Raw genomic sequence first — 12345 nt, forward strand, 5'->3', positions numbered from 1 at the left:
GCGAGATCTCGATGTTCTTTCCTTCGGTGATGCCCACTCCCTGAGCCCAGACGATACCGTTACGTCAACTTTTCGGCTGTCAACAGCTCTTGCTCTATTTTTCGATCGATAAGCCATGCAGTTGAAGCAGGATCGGTCCCTCTGAGGCGTAGATTCGCAAACCACACCGCAAACTTGGGGAAGGAGACAGCGTCTTCCTCAGGCACACACACGCCATCATACGACCGCCGTTGATAAGATGGACGTTCCTTCCCTCCCAGTCTCGGCCACGCAGGACTCTTCTGCTGCCATCAAAACTCCTCTCTCCCCCTTCTTCTTTTTCTTTTCTCTTCCACCTCACCTCTTTTCTCTCGTTTCGACTTCGCCTTTCTTTACTCGTTCATTGTTTCTGTCTCTCATTCACATCCACCTCTGTTGGACTCATCGCACCGACATCACTTACGGATCTCGTGACGCCAACTTTGCCAACCGTACTCGCCCATTATGCGGGTCTTCACTTCTTTGACGGCCTTGGTAGCCGGCACCGTAGTGCAGCACGCAAGTGCTCAGGCAGATTACGGGTACAGGCTGTTTCCCCCTTCTCCCCTTTTTTGCTCTCATACTAACTTTGCTACAGAACGCATGGCAGCAACCGGGGCAGCAGTCCTAATGGCAATGGCAACTCTGCTGGCCTTCCTGCCGGATCTCCAAACGGTGACCCCAATGGCAATGCCTATGGAAATCCAAGTGGAAATTCCAATGGCTCTCCTGCTGGCCTCCCTGGAAATCTCCCCGGTTCAACCCCTGACATGTCTACCTGCGCTCTCCAAGTCGTCACAACAGTTTTTGTCACTGTATATCCTACTAGCCATCTTACGCCTTCCGGTGTTATCCAGCCCAGTGACTTTGACCCTGACCAGACCATTCATCAAACTGCGTTCCCTACTACACCCATCCCAATTTCTTCAGCTGAATCTGTTGAGGCCGCACACACCAGTGTCAAACCCTTCACCACACTCACAATCGACGTTTGGGGCAGCGATCCTGATTCATCAAACGCTTTTCCATCTGATGATCCGTCCGCCCCTGTCTACACTGATGGCGCTTCTGACCCTGCTGAGACCTCCGCGGACTACCCTGATGGTTTCCCTTCACAGACCCCTTGGCCCAGCAATTTACCGGCGTCTGAGCCTTGGGAACATCCCACACCATCAGACGGACAGTCATCTTTCAGCGCTGGACCGGTTGTTGGTTCTCCTACCGCTATCCCTCCTGAGAATTCCGCATACGGCAATGGGGATGACTTCCCTAACATTTCCTCCAACCCCAATGGCGGACAACCATCAGAATACTCATCACCAACTGGTACAGGCGCTGATGAAAACGGCAACCATCCTATTCAAGTGACAGTCATTGGCTCAGATGGGAAACCAACCGTCCTCGAATTCCCTGGCGCCCAACCCAGCAACGGCAATGGCAATGGCGCTGGCCAACCTTTTCCCACAGTCACCGCTCCAATCTCTGGCTTCACTCCGGGCGGTGCCTCAGTAACTTCAGGCGTCTTAGCAACGGCAGGTGAGACCATGTGTACCAGCTACACCATCATCGGGCCCAATGGAGTTCCCACAGTCGTCCACTCTACTTGGGTCGACTTCCCAACAGCCACTGCTGGCCTCCCTTCTGGTTTCCCATCGGGTTTCCCATCCGGTCTTCCATCCGGTCTTCCATCCGGTCTTCCATCAGGCTTCCTTTCTAGCCTTCTCTCCGGCCTTCCTTCAGGTTTTCCATCAGGCTTTCCTTCTGGGTTTCCTTCTGGATTTCCTTCTAGCCTTCTCTCCGGTCTCCCAACCAACCCCAGTGTCATCACGGGCTTGCCTGGCGGACCAGTCATCGCGACACACACTGAGTTCACTGTTCTTGGCCCTGATGGACTTCCAACCGTCATTGAGTCCTCCTGGCTGGTGCCCGCACCGACGAACACGCAGCTGGGTATCTCCAGTCCGAATTCTGTAGGTGGATTCCCAAATCAAGTCACGGGCATCCCAACTCAAACTGCTGGAACGGCGGCTGGCGTGAGCGTGGATGGCAGTACAACTTGCACAAGCTATACAGTACTGGGACCTGATGGCCTTCCAACTGTCATTGGTACCACTTGGGTCGTTCCAAACCCGACTGCCGGCGCGATTCCTGCCAACGTCGTCACTGGAGTCCCAAGCCAAGTTAGCGGAGTTTCTGGTTTCCCTTCACAGTTTGGAACAAACGTTGGTGGTGCGAATGCCGTCACGACTTGCACGAGTTATACTGTCCTGGGACCTGACGGTGTTCCCACAGTTGTTGAGTCCATCTTTGTTGTGCTCGCGAGCAGCGCTCTTCCTGCAGTTACCAACGGACTGCCTCTGCCTCCTGCTCAAGCTTCTGGCTTTCCACAAGGCACCCCAAACCTTCCAGAGGGAGGTAATTTTGCCACAACTTGCATCACAGTCGGTGTTATAGGACCAGATGGATTTCCAACGCCTGCCATCCAAACAATTGTCATCCCTACCAGTGGTCTAGGCAGTGCTTTGCCTGCCCAAACCAACCTTGGGTACCCTTCTCTTGTACCTGCCCAAACCGGTCTTCCTCTTCCCCAAGGAGGTCTTTCTGCTACTCCTGCTGGAAGTGGACTTTTCACCACCTGCATTACGGTTACCACACTAGGACCAGATGGTATGGCAACGCCTGTTGTTCAGACTATTGTCGGTTTGCCGAGTGGTGCCGATCTTGGGGCTCCGAGCGGGAGTTTGATCAACCTTCCTACCCTAACTCAATACGGATCTTTTGGAACCGGTCTGCCAGTTGTTTTGCCGCCGTCTGCAGTGGTTTCTGGCCTTGCGGAACCAACAGGGACTGTCACTGGTACCCGCACTTCGACTTTTACTGTCACGAATGGTCCTGATGGACGGCCTGCCTCTCTCGTTCCGTACGGTGACGAATGGAACAATCAAGCTCCAGTGTTGGAATCTTCGCCGCTGTCAAATAATGCCTACGGCTCGCTTCCAAGTGGCCCATCACATCTTGCAACGGCTCTCCAGACTAGTACATGGACCAACGTCATACCGGAGCAAACCACCACCTACACCATCAACTTCCCTCTTACTACCATGGCGACTGTTACTATTCCTAATCGACGTGTCATGCGACGTCAGCAAGAGTAAGTCGCAGATGATCTCCCTATATACAATTTCTAACTTAGCATAGGTCAGTAACGTCAGAGTTTGTATGGGACAACTCTAGTGCTACTCTCTCCTTTCCGGCCTTTAGTACCCCGAGCCCCTTTACTCCCGTTCTTCCTTCTGTGACAGATTCCGTGCCACCGCAAGCTTCTGCCGTGGATGGATCAGACTTCAGCCCTATGTGTCCCACTGGTGGAAAGATTGGCAATTTTACACTCGACGTAAGTACATCATATGCCTCTCACCTCCTGTCATGCCCATCGCTAATCTGAATAGTTTGATGATACCAAGGCTGGTCCACTCTTCAACCCTTCTCGCGATATCTGGTTCTCTCAAGGGTTCCTCATCGCGCCCCCATCGTCCCAAACCTCTCAATCTTACAATCCTTCGTCCGGCGGCCAGCTTGTGGAATTTATGCCACCATCCCTGCCTTTATCAGCTCATTCTAATGCGGGGGACACTGCTGAGATTGGCGTTGGTCCAAATGCTCCAAATCACTGCTTCAGATTTGACTTCCAGGGCGCGAGCCTTGGCTGTGCGGCAAAAGGTGCCGAAAACTGGTGTGACTTTGAAGTTTCAGCATACCGCTACAACGACGTTTCACAAAGAGAGGAATCGATAGCCTGGTCTGAGACGAAGCATATTCCAGCATGCCCCAACTTCCCTCATGGGAATTGCCGGTTGACCCCTGTGTCGTTTGATGGCTACACGAACATCACGTCGATTCTGATCAATCTCCGTGTTGGCAATGAAGTACGAGTCTGGTGGGGAGATGACTTCAAATTCGGCTGGAGCGACAATGGTTGTGATGCCGCGGCTTGTCGCGCGAATGCTCTTCCTCAACCCGTCAAGCGTGAGGCCATCGAATCAGCCGCCCGCCAAGGAGTCTGGCACTGGACTCCGCGTGGGCTGAAGCGACTTGATGACGGATATATCTGGGAATCAGTATAATAGCCATCATTTGATAATTTCGGAGGGTAGTTAGGTGCGATGAAATGCGGTGGGATAATATTTGCTGTTTGTTTGTTGTTTGTTATGGGGACAATTTGAACCTAGATTTCTTGGCGAGCAGCATAATGTGGTTGTAGCTGCAGTATCAGATGTAATGGTGACCAGCAGTGGGATGGAAGCTACCTAGGTCATGTAAATCACATCGTTATGGCAAAATCAATGGACATTTCCGACGAGATTCTCTCTAAATTTGGTGCTAGTAGTACGTTGATATGAAAACTTGGCGAGTCGTAGACAATGAGAGGAACAATGAGCATATCGCCGCCTGGCATTTCTATATTGACTTGGTCTTGATAATTAGGCATAAACGCGAATAGTCTTTTCGTTTCAAATATTGGATTGTAAGGGCAGGGGCCCGCGACTCTTTACAAAGGAGCGACGATGCATGAGGAGTGAATAATGTATACAGATGCTATCTAACACTAAAACGAGTGTCTATAGTGCGTGCTTATAACACGCCAAGCGGCGATTTCCTGTTCCTCAAGGGCTGGTCTCTATTGAACCAGGTAGACATGGCATCGACATCTCTGCTCTTGCGTCCCGTTCCACCTAGAAGTGGGCATGCTTCGTCCCAGGGACCACAGTCAGCGTCACATGGTGGCAGATCCGAAGGAATGATGCCAGATTCGAAGTAGTCGGCTACGACTTTCCTGGTGCATTGGCTGGGGGTAGAGACCACGGCGGAATGGCCCATGGCCTCTTGGATGAGGACTCGGGCGCCGGGGTGTTGGTCGGCCATGGCCTGGGCGGCTCGCAGTGGCGTGGCGGGGTCAAGTCGATTGGATAGGAATAGGATAGGGGCTGCGGGACGGCCCGGCCGGAGGGACGGATCCGGATCGGGGGTGGTGAAGGGGCCGTTGAAGCGCCAGTTGGGCCGGATGCGCCAGCTCGAGCATGGGATGCGGATTGTAGACCATTTGGCGCCAAGGATGCTGGAAGTGTCCATCTGGCTCTGCACGTACTTGTGCCAGAAAGCGAAGCCCCTGTGGGAAATGTCCTCGCCATCATTGCAGACGACGGCGTCCTGAGCCTCCTCCATCTCAATGGCCCAGACCTTGTCACCTAGGGGGCATGCGTCCTTCATGCGGGGCACCACGCCTGTGCCCACAGCCCAGATGGCGATGTCTGTCAGGTCGCCGGACATGAATTTGTCCAATGTTTTTGCAAGCCCCTTGAATTGCGTCAAAGGTCCATAAAGAACCAGGCCGGCCAGCTGTCGAATGTCCCAGCCAGTGACGATGACGACGTCTCCCGAATCTGCCAGCGCGGGCTTGGGTGCGTCATCCCACTCTGAGAGGAAAGCGTCAAACCGACGGCGTATGTCGGATGCTCCGTGGGCGTCCGACTCGCGAGCCAGGGCGCAGATTTCGGGGCCGGCAGCAGCACAGCCCTCAAAGAAGCGATCGAATATCTCATCTGCATCGACAGTATTTGTAAGCCAGCCCTGAGATAGGAAGGAAACTATTAGCAAACGTTACAAGAGCATCTTTGTTGTATGAGAAACGTACTGGCCCCGTTGTGTAGTCTTGAATATCGCAAACCCCGTCAAGGATCAGGCGACCAACACGGCCGGGAAACATGGAAGCAAAGTAATTACCAAGGACGGTGCCATAGGAAAATCCAATGTACTGAAGACGCGGAACATTGCCAGGTTCGTCGTGAAGCTCGGCCGACTTCCTCTTGGGAGCAGATCGCTTCTTAAGCTCTCCTTCCATGTCGGAGTCGTACGTGTCTGGTGCTTCATACCCTTTACGTTTCTGAACAGCCTCCTTTTTGCGCAGCTCGTCGATTCTGTCAACCATCTCGACCATGTCGCGTGCGACGTTGGGTGTTCCAACAAAGGCCATGGCGTCCTCGGCTTCCTGGCACCGCTGGGCAAAAGCATCCATGATGGCAAGGCTGTACGCAATGGTGTTGTCTCCCTTAGTGAGGGCGCCATTACCGCGGGTTTCGAGCAGGAAAGCGTCTCGCGCTAGCAAGTTCCCATTGAAGCAGTCGGAAGCGGGAGTCGTTTTGCCAACACCACGGGGATCGAAAGAGACAATCTCGTAATGGCGGCGTCCCGGCTTATCGACCGTGTACTGAAGATAACGGCCTGAGATGAGCAGAAATTCAACACCGGAGCTACCAGGTCCTCCAGGGTTGGTGAAGATGGTGCCGCCAAAGGTAGGATCGTCGTCTGGTACCACTGCAGGCAGCTTGATCATGGCAATGGTGGCCACTCTTGTGTCTGTCTCGTTGAGCCAGTCAAGGGGCACCTCTAGGCGAGCGCACTTGAACTCGCCATAGCAGTCTTGATACTCGAGTTCGTCGCTGGGCTTGATGTCGTCCCACTCGAAATGGAGTTTCTCCGAAGCGTTGACTCGCGCGATAGCCAGCATGGAGCAGCATCCAGCCGCCAGAAGACGCGAGCAGAGCCTCATGGCGATGCCTGCAGTCCTGGCAATTCAATATCAATGCTGAGTTGGTCAGTCGTCGTCGAATATAACGATATAAATGAGAGGGGAGGAGAGAAGACAGAGTGGAAAGACAGATGGAAGAGAGCAGAGAAGTTAGATGAAGCGACAGGGTAGGGTAAGTGTAGACACGACCTACTTCACCCAAGTGGGAAGTATAAGAGCACGGTAACGAGAGACGACCAGCAGCCGAATGTTATAGGCTGTCAAGTTGTTTGCTCTAGCCGGTGCAACAGCCCTGACATCATCGATAGCAGCACGCCTGAACGGCCGGTGACTCTGAGTGACTTGCTGCTGTCAATCGCCGCATCGCGGGATCTAAGCCCACACAAGCAGGCTGAAACAATGTCTCGGGCCATGTCTTGAGGGGTTTCGGTGAGGATTCGGTACTTGGCTGGGCCGAGCAAAAGCTGTTCCCACCTGGGGAGTAATGCAGCACTGAGGCTTAGACCCGAAAGGATTGAAAGCTGATAGTATGGCCGGGGCCAGAGGAATTGAGGCGTTGTATTGATGTGGAAAGGAAAAGCAGAGATGCCATGTGATGTTTGCTTTTATCAATCACATGTGGATGCTTGTACTACTCCATGAGTATGCGCGTGGATGTATGAGCATATCGTGGCTGATAGCTGTCTTGGGGAGGCTGTGGTTGTTGCTTGTTTCGGTCAGAAACGTCCACGGGTGGCAAAGCAATGGAACCATTTGCAACAGCCAGCAGCGCAATTGGTTGGCATAGCAGTATCTACAGGTCATCTGCACTGCATAGGTATGCAAGCTCAGCTGTCTATCATGTGTAAGTCAGTCACATGTAGGAGCAAAAGGGAAAGAGGCTGAGAAGGAATAAGACATGCTATTAATAATCATATTGCAGTTCTCGGCCGGAAAAGAAGAAAAAGGATCAGTTGTACGTAACTTAGGACATTCAAAATACAAAAATACTAAACCAAAGTAAGTACTAGGTATTATAGTATATACAGATCACGCTCAAGGATACATTTACAGAGGGGGCGTTCCAGACACAATTCCCAATCCCGTCTTTCGCCCACGATATATCACTATTGCATGTATTGAAAAAACAAGACAAGAGAAAATAAAAAAAATACATTGTATAAAACCTAGCGCCAACGAATAAGTAGGCTTTTAATAATCGTTTCAACCAATCACTTTCCCTTCCCTTCCTTCCCTCACCCCCCTCCCTGTGTTTATTATCTTGCCGAATTCAAAAGTCGTTTTTGAGATTTTTATTTGCTTCACTTGATGGAGAAAAACAAAAGAGTTTAAAGTAAGTCAGCTCACCAGGCAGAAATAGATGCGCTCTTGTAGATGGAGTTTGATGTGTTTGTGTACTGGGAGGCGTATGCGTTATGCATGTATCGACGTTTTGTATGCCAGTGTCTAGCTTCCCTCTCCTCTCCTTTCTCTTCAGTAAACACGCAAATGTATGCTCTACGACATGTAGATGGAACAAACTCTACATGATAACCTGTAGACAAGATGTTAGCTGCTTTCATATGCCTCATACACGGCAGAGCTGGGCGTCTACTTACACAATCGCCGTCTTGTTTGCCCTGCGGAATTCCCATATCTTCAAACGTTGCCGGTCCTGACTTGCCTGATGGCTTGGCCTTGGCTGGAGGAGAAGCCGGGCCAGGGCCTGGGCCTGGTGCAGGACTTGAGCTGTGCTGAGGAGCAGGTCCCGGAGGAGCAGTGCCAACTCGGTTGGGGCCGGGACCTGGCCGGGGTCCGTTTCCAGGACCTTGAGGCCCGGGTCCGGGTCCATGTCCGGGTCCAGGTCCATGTCCGGGAGGGGGCCCTCCGGTTTGGACTCTTCCTGGTGGTCCACCTTGGCCGGGGAGAGATCCCAGCCTTTCTGGGAAATGACCAACTGGGCCTCCGGGGCCTCCGGGACCACCTGGGCCGCCAGGGTGATACTGTTGATCAGGATGTCCATCTTGTCGTGATGAGGTTCGAGGAGCGAACTGCCCGGGCTCTGGTCCTCCATGAGGGCCGCCCATCGGGCCTCCAGGACCACCATATCCCTGGGGTGGTCCGTTCTGCATGCGGTTCCCGCTGTGGGCGCTTCCAGGTCGGCTGTCTCCTGGGTATGGACGTCCCTGGCCAGGTCCGCCTCCTGGTGGTCCGTAGCCTCCGGGACCGGGCGGTCCGCCTCTGCCACGGCCACCGCCCGGCCCACCAGGAGGATACATGTTGCCCTGTGGGCCCGGCATTGGCCGTGGTGGACCATTTCCTTGTGGCCTGACACCAAAGGCACTGCCTGGCCGGTCTGCTGGAGGGCCCTGACCCGGGGGGTAATTGTTGTTGAGGCGAGGCCGGCCATCGTCGTCTGGATAGGGCGCGTTCCTCGGCGGCTGCATCCGATCGTCTACGGGATAAGGCGCGGCAGACTGAGAACGCATGGGTGGGGCGTTTGGATCGACACGGATGTTAAAGGCCGGCTGTCGATCAGCCGTATCAACGAAAGACGCCCTGGAGGGTTCGGCAAAGCTGTTGTTCTCCGTCACAATTGTGGGACGCATGCCCGGTGAGGGCAAAGGTGAGACACGTGAGTTGCCAACTGATGTGACGAGTTTGGGCAGTGGTGCTGGACCATCGCCTTCACTGAGCGTGGGCATTGGGTTATTTTGCTTGTTGAATCGGTCGGGGCGCTTGCCTCTCATAGAGCCGTGCTGAGACTTGATCCGTCCCAGGGTGGTTGTTTCGTGATCCTGCTTGGAGAGGCCGCTACCACCCTGGCTAAGCGACTCTAATCTACCGACGGCGTCCTTGTTGCCGTGGTCAGCCGCCAGTTGGTACCACCGCTGGGCTTCAACAACGTCCTTGTTGACGTGGATACCGATTTCGTGGTAGTAGCCCATGGCAAACTCGCCAGTGGGCAGCTTCGCGGACGCTGCCTCGTGAGCATACTTGAAAGCCAGCTCTTCGTTCTTTTTGAAGACACCCTCGTAGCCAAAGAGGAACCATCGACTAACACCAAGGGCGGCTTCTGGAATTCCTTGCTTGGCAGCCAAGCCGTAGTAATGTAGGGAATAGGAGGGATTAAAGTCACATCCCAGCTGGCACAGCTCGTACGCCTGACCCATTTTAAGCTGAGCTTTGGCAAAGCCAAGATAGGCCGCCTTTTCGACATAGACCTTTGACGTTTCAATAGCATAGGGCAAGATGCCTTCGGGTATGCTGATGTCGGGCAGGTCACGTCCGATGAGCATACCGTAGACGTATGCACCCTGAGGAGCATCCTCATCCGCACTGTCGGCGGCGGCTCGAATGCGCTCCAGGCCTCCTTGGTAGTCCTTGGTCTCGCCGTGCTGGCCCAGGAGACTCATCATGCCCATGCGGTACAGGGCGGCCGAGTCCTTCAAGCTGAGACCCTTGTAGTAATACTCCTTGGCCTTGGACATGTCGTTGGACTGCTCAAACAGCATGCCCATGCGGTAGACGGACCGTGTGCTGCCCAAGTCGCTCGCCTTCTTGTACCCCGAGTAGGCCTCGCGCTTGTCGACGCGTTCGCCGAACTTGCCAAACTCGAGCCATTTGGCGCGGATGTAGAGAGCATCTGGGTGTTCCTGCTCGGCCAGGTATCTGATGATGTTGACTGCGTCGTTGCGCAGCTCGTGCTCCTTTCGTGGGGTTGGGGGGCGATTACCACTCTCGGCCGCCTCTCTGGCAGCGGCGTCCATGGAGATTTCGGCCCAGTTGAGCACATCGCGGGCCCAAGTGATTTGCATGTTGACATTCTGCGAGTGCAGCACATGGTTGCGCGCCTTCCACAGGATGTTCTCCTTCTCGTCATCGGCCGGCGGCACGTTGTCCCCCACGACCTTGGGGAAAGGCGAGAATGAAGGGGCGTCTTCGTCCATGTCGGGCAGCCGTGTTTTCCGCGTCTGGTTCGGCGTCTGGCTCTGGCTGTGGCTGGGGCTATGACCGTAGCCTCTGGGATCGGGCTTCTGGCCGGTGTAGGTCGACAGCGAGGGCTCGCGGCTTCTATTGTAGTCGTGGACTTCACGGGCTTCCAGTTCCATGCGCTGCAGGTCCTCCTGCATGTTCTGCGGCACCTGAGGGGTCACCCTAATCGAAAGGATCAAGACGAGAACGTCAGCAGCAGCCCCACCTCGAATGGCTTAAGGGCTCCATTCAGCCTCTGACAAGGTCCAGCCTCATCCAGGCGAAATGGGAGATAGGAGGGACATGACAGAAAAAAAAAAGGACAAGGAGGCTTAGAGACAGGGATCTGGGAGTGGGATAAAAGGAAACCATTGGGAAGGATGTGGATATGACTATGGATATGGATATCTTACCGTTGAGGCGACGGCGCAACAACCTCTGGCATAAAATAGTCATCGTCGCTGCCAGGCACGAAGGTGGCACCGAGTTTGGAGGCCATGGCTTCGGAGGGGGAGGGGATACGATATGATACACAGAGCCGTCTATATCTGTACGTGTATGGATGCTGCTTCTAGAGGATCGGTGGGTATGTATTTTTCGAGCGGCGTCTGCACTTCTGCAGCGGTGCAGGTGCAGCGGTGCAGCGAGTGCGAATGGCGGGATTCGGGCCTCGAACCCTGTGTGCGGATTCGGGTATAATAATCAAATCAAAGCAAATCCGGTCTTTGTATAAGGATCAATACCTGTACTCCGTAATGCGCGCGGGAAGCCTGGAATTATGTACGGCGCACGTCTTGAGGCGGTGCACAGGCTAGAGCGGAAAAGGGCCAAGCGAAAGGCCGGATCTTTTCTTCGTCTCTTTTCCTCCTGCTTCCCTTTTATTGTCGCACAAGGGGTTGCGTGGCCACGGAACAAACGCCGCGACAGAGGCTTGAGTTGGGGGTGAAAGGATAAGGGAAAAAAAAAGAAGCTCTCGTCAGGAACCGCGCCGTTGATATCGAGGCTGAGGTGTTTAACACGGACTCTTGTTTGGAACAGTGAGCTATAATTAACTCCCAGGCTAATACAGTGTGGCGATGCGCCTCTGGAAGTCTGATGCATGGCATGCAAATCCTCACGCGCCTGCTGACCTGCAGCGGGCTTAGACGGCGGGCTTCGTAGCTAATAGTGGCTGTTTGTTTGGGGGGCATGTAAGATGTCAAACATTGATAGCTTCCGATTTATATCCTCCGAGTAGGTGTTTATTAATATGAGACATCCTGAGTGCTATGTAGTTGTCTCCTAGGTACGTCAAGATGCGTGAACCTGGATCTACCTGCATTGTTGGTTTCCTTACAAGATCAACAGACTAAAGATCTATGATTGTGCTTGCTTGCTAGTTTCCTCTCCCTTTCAAGCCTGGACGGGGTATTAATCAAATTACTGTCATCTCCAATAACTTGGACTAATGCCTTGGAAATAACGGCATGGACCCAATATCGTTGAGCCAGTGCCAAGCTAGATAAGGAGAAGAAACGAAACGAAACCAGCGGAAGAATGCGCCACCGTCTGTGCCTTGGCTTGGACTGATGGCATCACGAATACTACCCCCCATGCTTTGCAGTTTATACTCCGAAGACTCCGCCCAGCCGAGGCCAGTTTCTAAACATTTGCCTAATATGGAGCTTGAAGGTATGGAGTTGATCTATTCTAGGCATTGGCAGAGCTATTACAATACGGCGATGCGCTACAGCATGTGACATGTCAGTGCGTGTCCTGATCTTCCAATCTGGGTTTCTGAGATGTAA

The 12345-nt window shown here is 53.5% G+C and overlaps 4 protein-coding genes across 4 annotated transcripts; 2 read left to right on the plus strand and 2 right to left on the minus strand.

Annotated features, from left to right (window-relative positions):
- Positions 1-483: 483 nt before the first annotated feature.
- On the plus strand, positions 484-2993 carry M431DRAFT_63576 (hypothetical protein; the record flags this gene model as incomplete). The annotated part of the gene is made up of 2 exons (XM_024921641.1): positions 484-560; positions 617-2993. Coding segments are annotated over 2 exons (2454 nt in total), but the record flags the coding sequence as incomplete, so codon positions are not given.
- Positions 2994-3119: 126 nt separating this feature from the next.
- M431DRAFT_84305 (hypothetical protein) lies at positions 3120-4142 on the plus strand (the record flags this gene model as incomplete). Its single annotated transcript, XM_024923419.1, has 3 exons — positions 3120-3169; positions 3217-3412; positions 3468-4142. 3 exons carry the CDS (start codon positions 3120-3122, stop codon positions 4140-4142), a joined length of 921 nt encoding a protein of 306 aa, XP_024774977.1.
- Positions 4143-4368: 226 nt separating this feature from the next.
- M431DRAFT_506969 (hypothetical protein) lies at positions 4369-6809 on the minus strand. The gene is made up of 2 exons (XM_024918899.1): positions 5711-6809; positions 4369-5646 (listed from the first exon to the last, which is right to left on the minus strand). Exons 1-2 carry the CDS (start codon positions 6623-6625, stop codon positions 4651-4653), a joined length of 1911 nt encoding a protein of 636 aa, XP_024774978.1. The 5' UTR covers positions 6626-6809; the 3' UTR covers positions 4369-4650.
- Positions 6810-7947: 1138 nt separating this feature from the next.
- On the minus strand, positions 7948-11057 carry M431DRAFT_83429 (hypothetical protein; the record flags this gene model as incomplete). The annotated part of the gene is made up of 3 exons (XM_024923306.1): positions 7948-8468; positions 8568-10741; positions 10972-11057. 3 exons carry the CDS (start codon positions 11055-11057, stop codon positions 7948-7950), a joined length of 2781 nt encoding a protein of 926 aa, XP_024774979.1.
- Positions 11058-12345: the final 1288 nt, after the last annotated feature.

This window comes from Trichoderma harzianum (genome assembly GCF_003025095.1).
Source record: "Trichoderma harzianum CBS 226.95 unplaced genomic scaffold M431scaffold_5, whole genome shotgun sequence".
Taxonomy (NCBI): Eukaryota; Fungi; Ascomycota; class Sordariomycetes; order Hypocreales; family Hypocreaceae; genus Trichoderma; species Trichoderma harzianum.

Coding starts and splice junctions, on each gene's coding strand:
- M431DRAFT_506969 (XM_024918899.1), bottom strand. CDS start 6,625: ATGAGGCTCTGCTCGCGTCTTCTGGCGGCTGGATGCTGCTCCATGCTG. Junction 5,647..5,710: donor AAGACTACACAACGGGGCCA/GTACGTTTCTCA, acceptor TTCCTATCTCAG/GGCTGGCTTACAAATACTGT.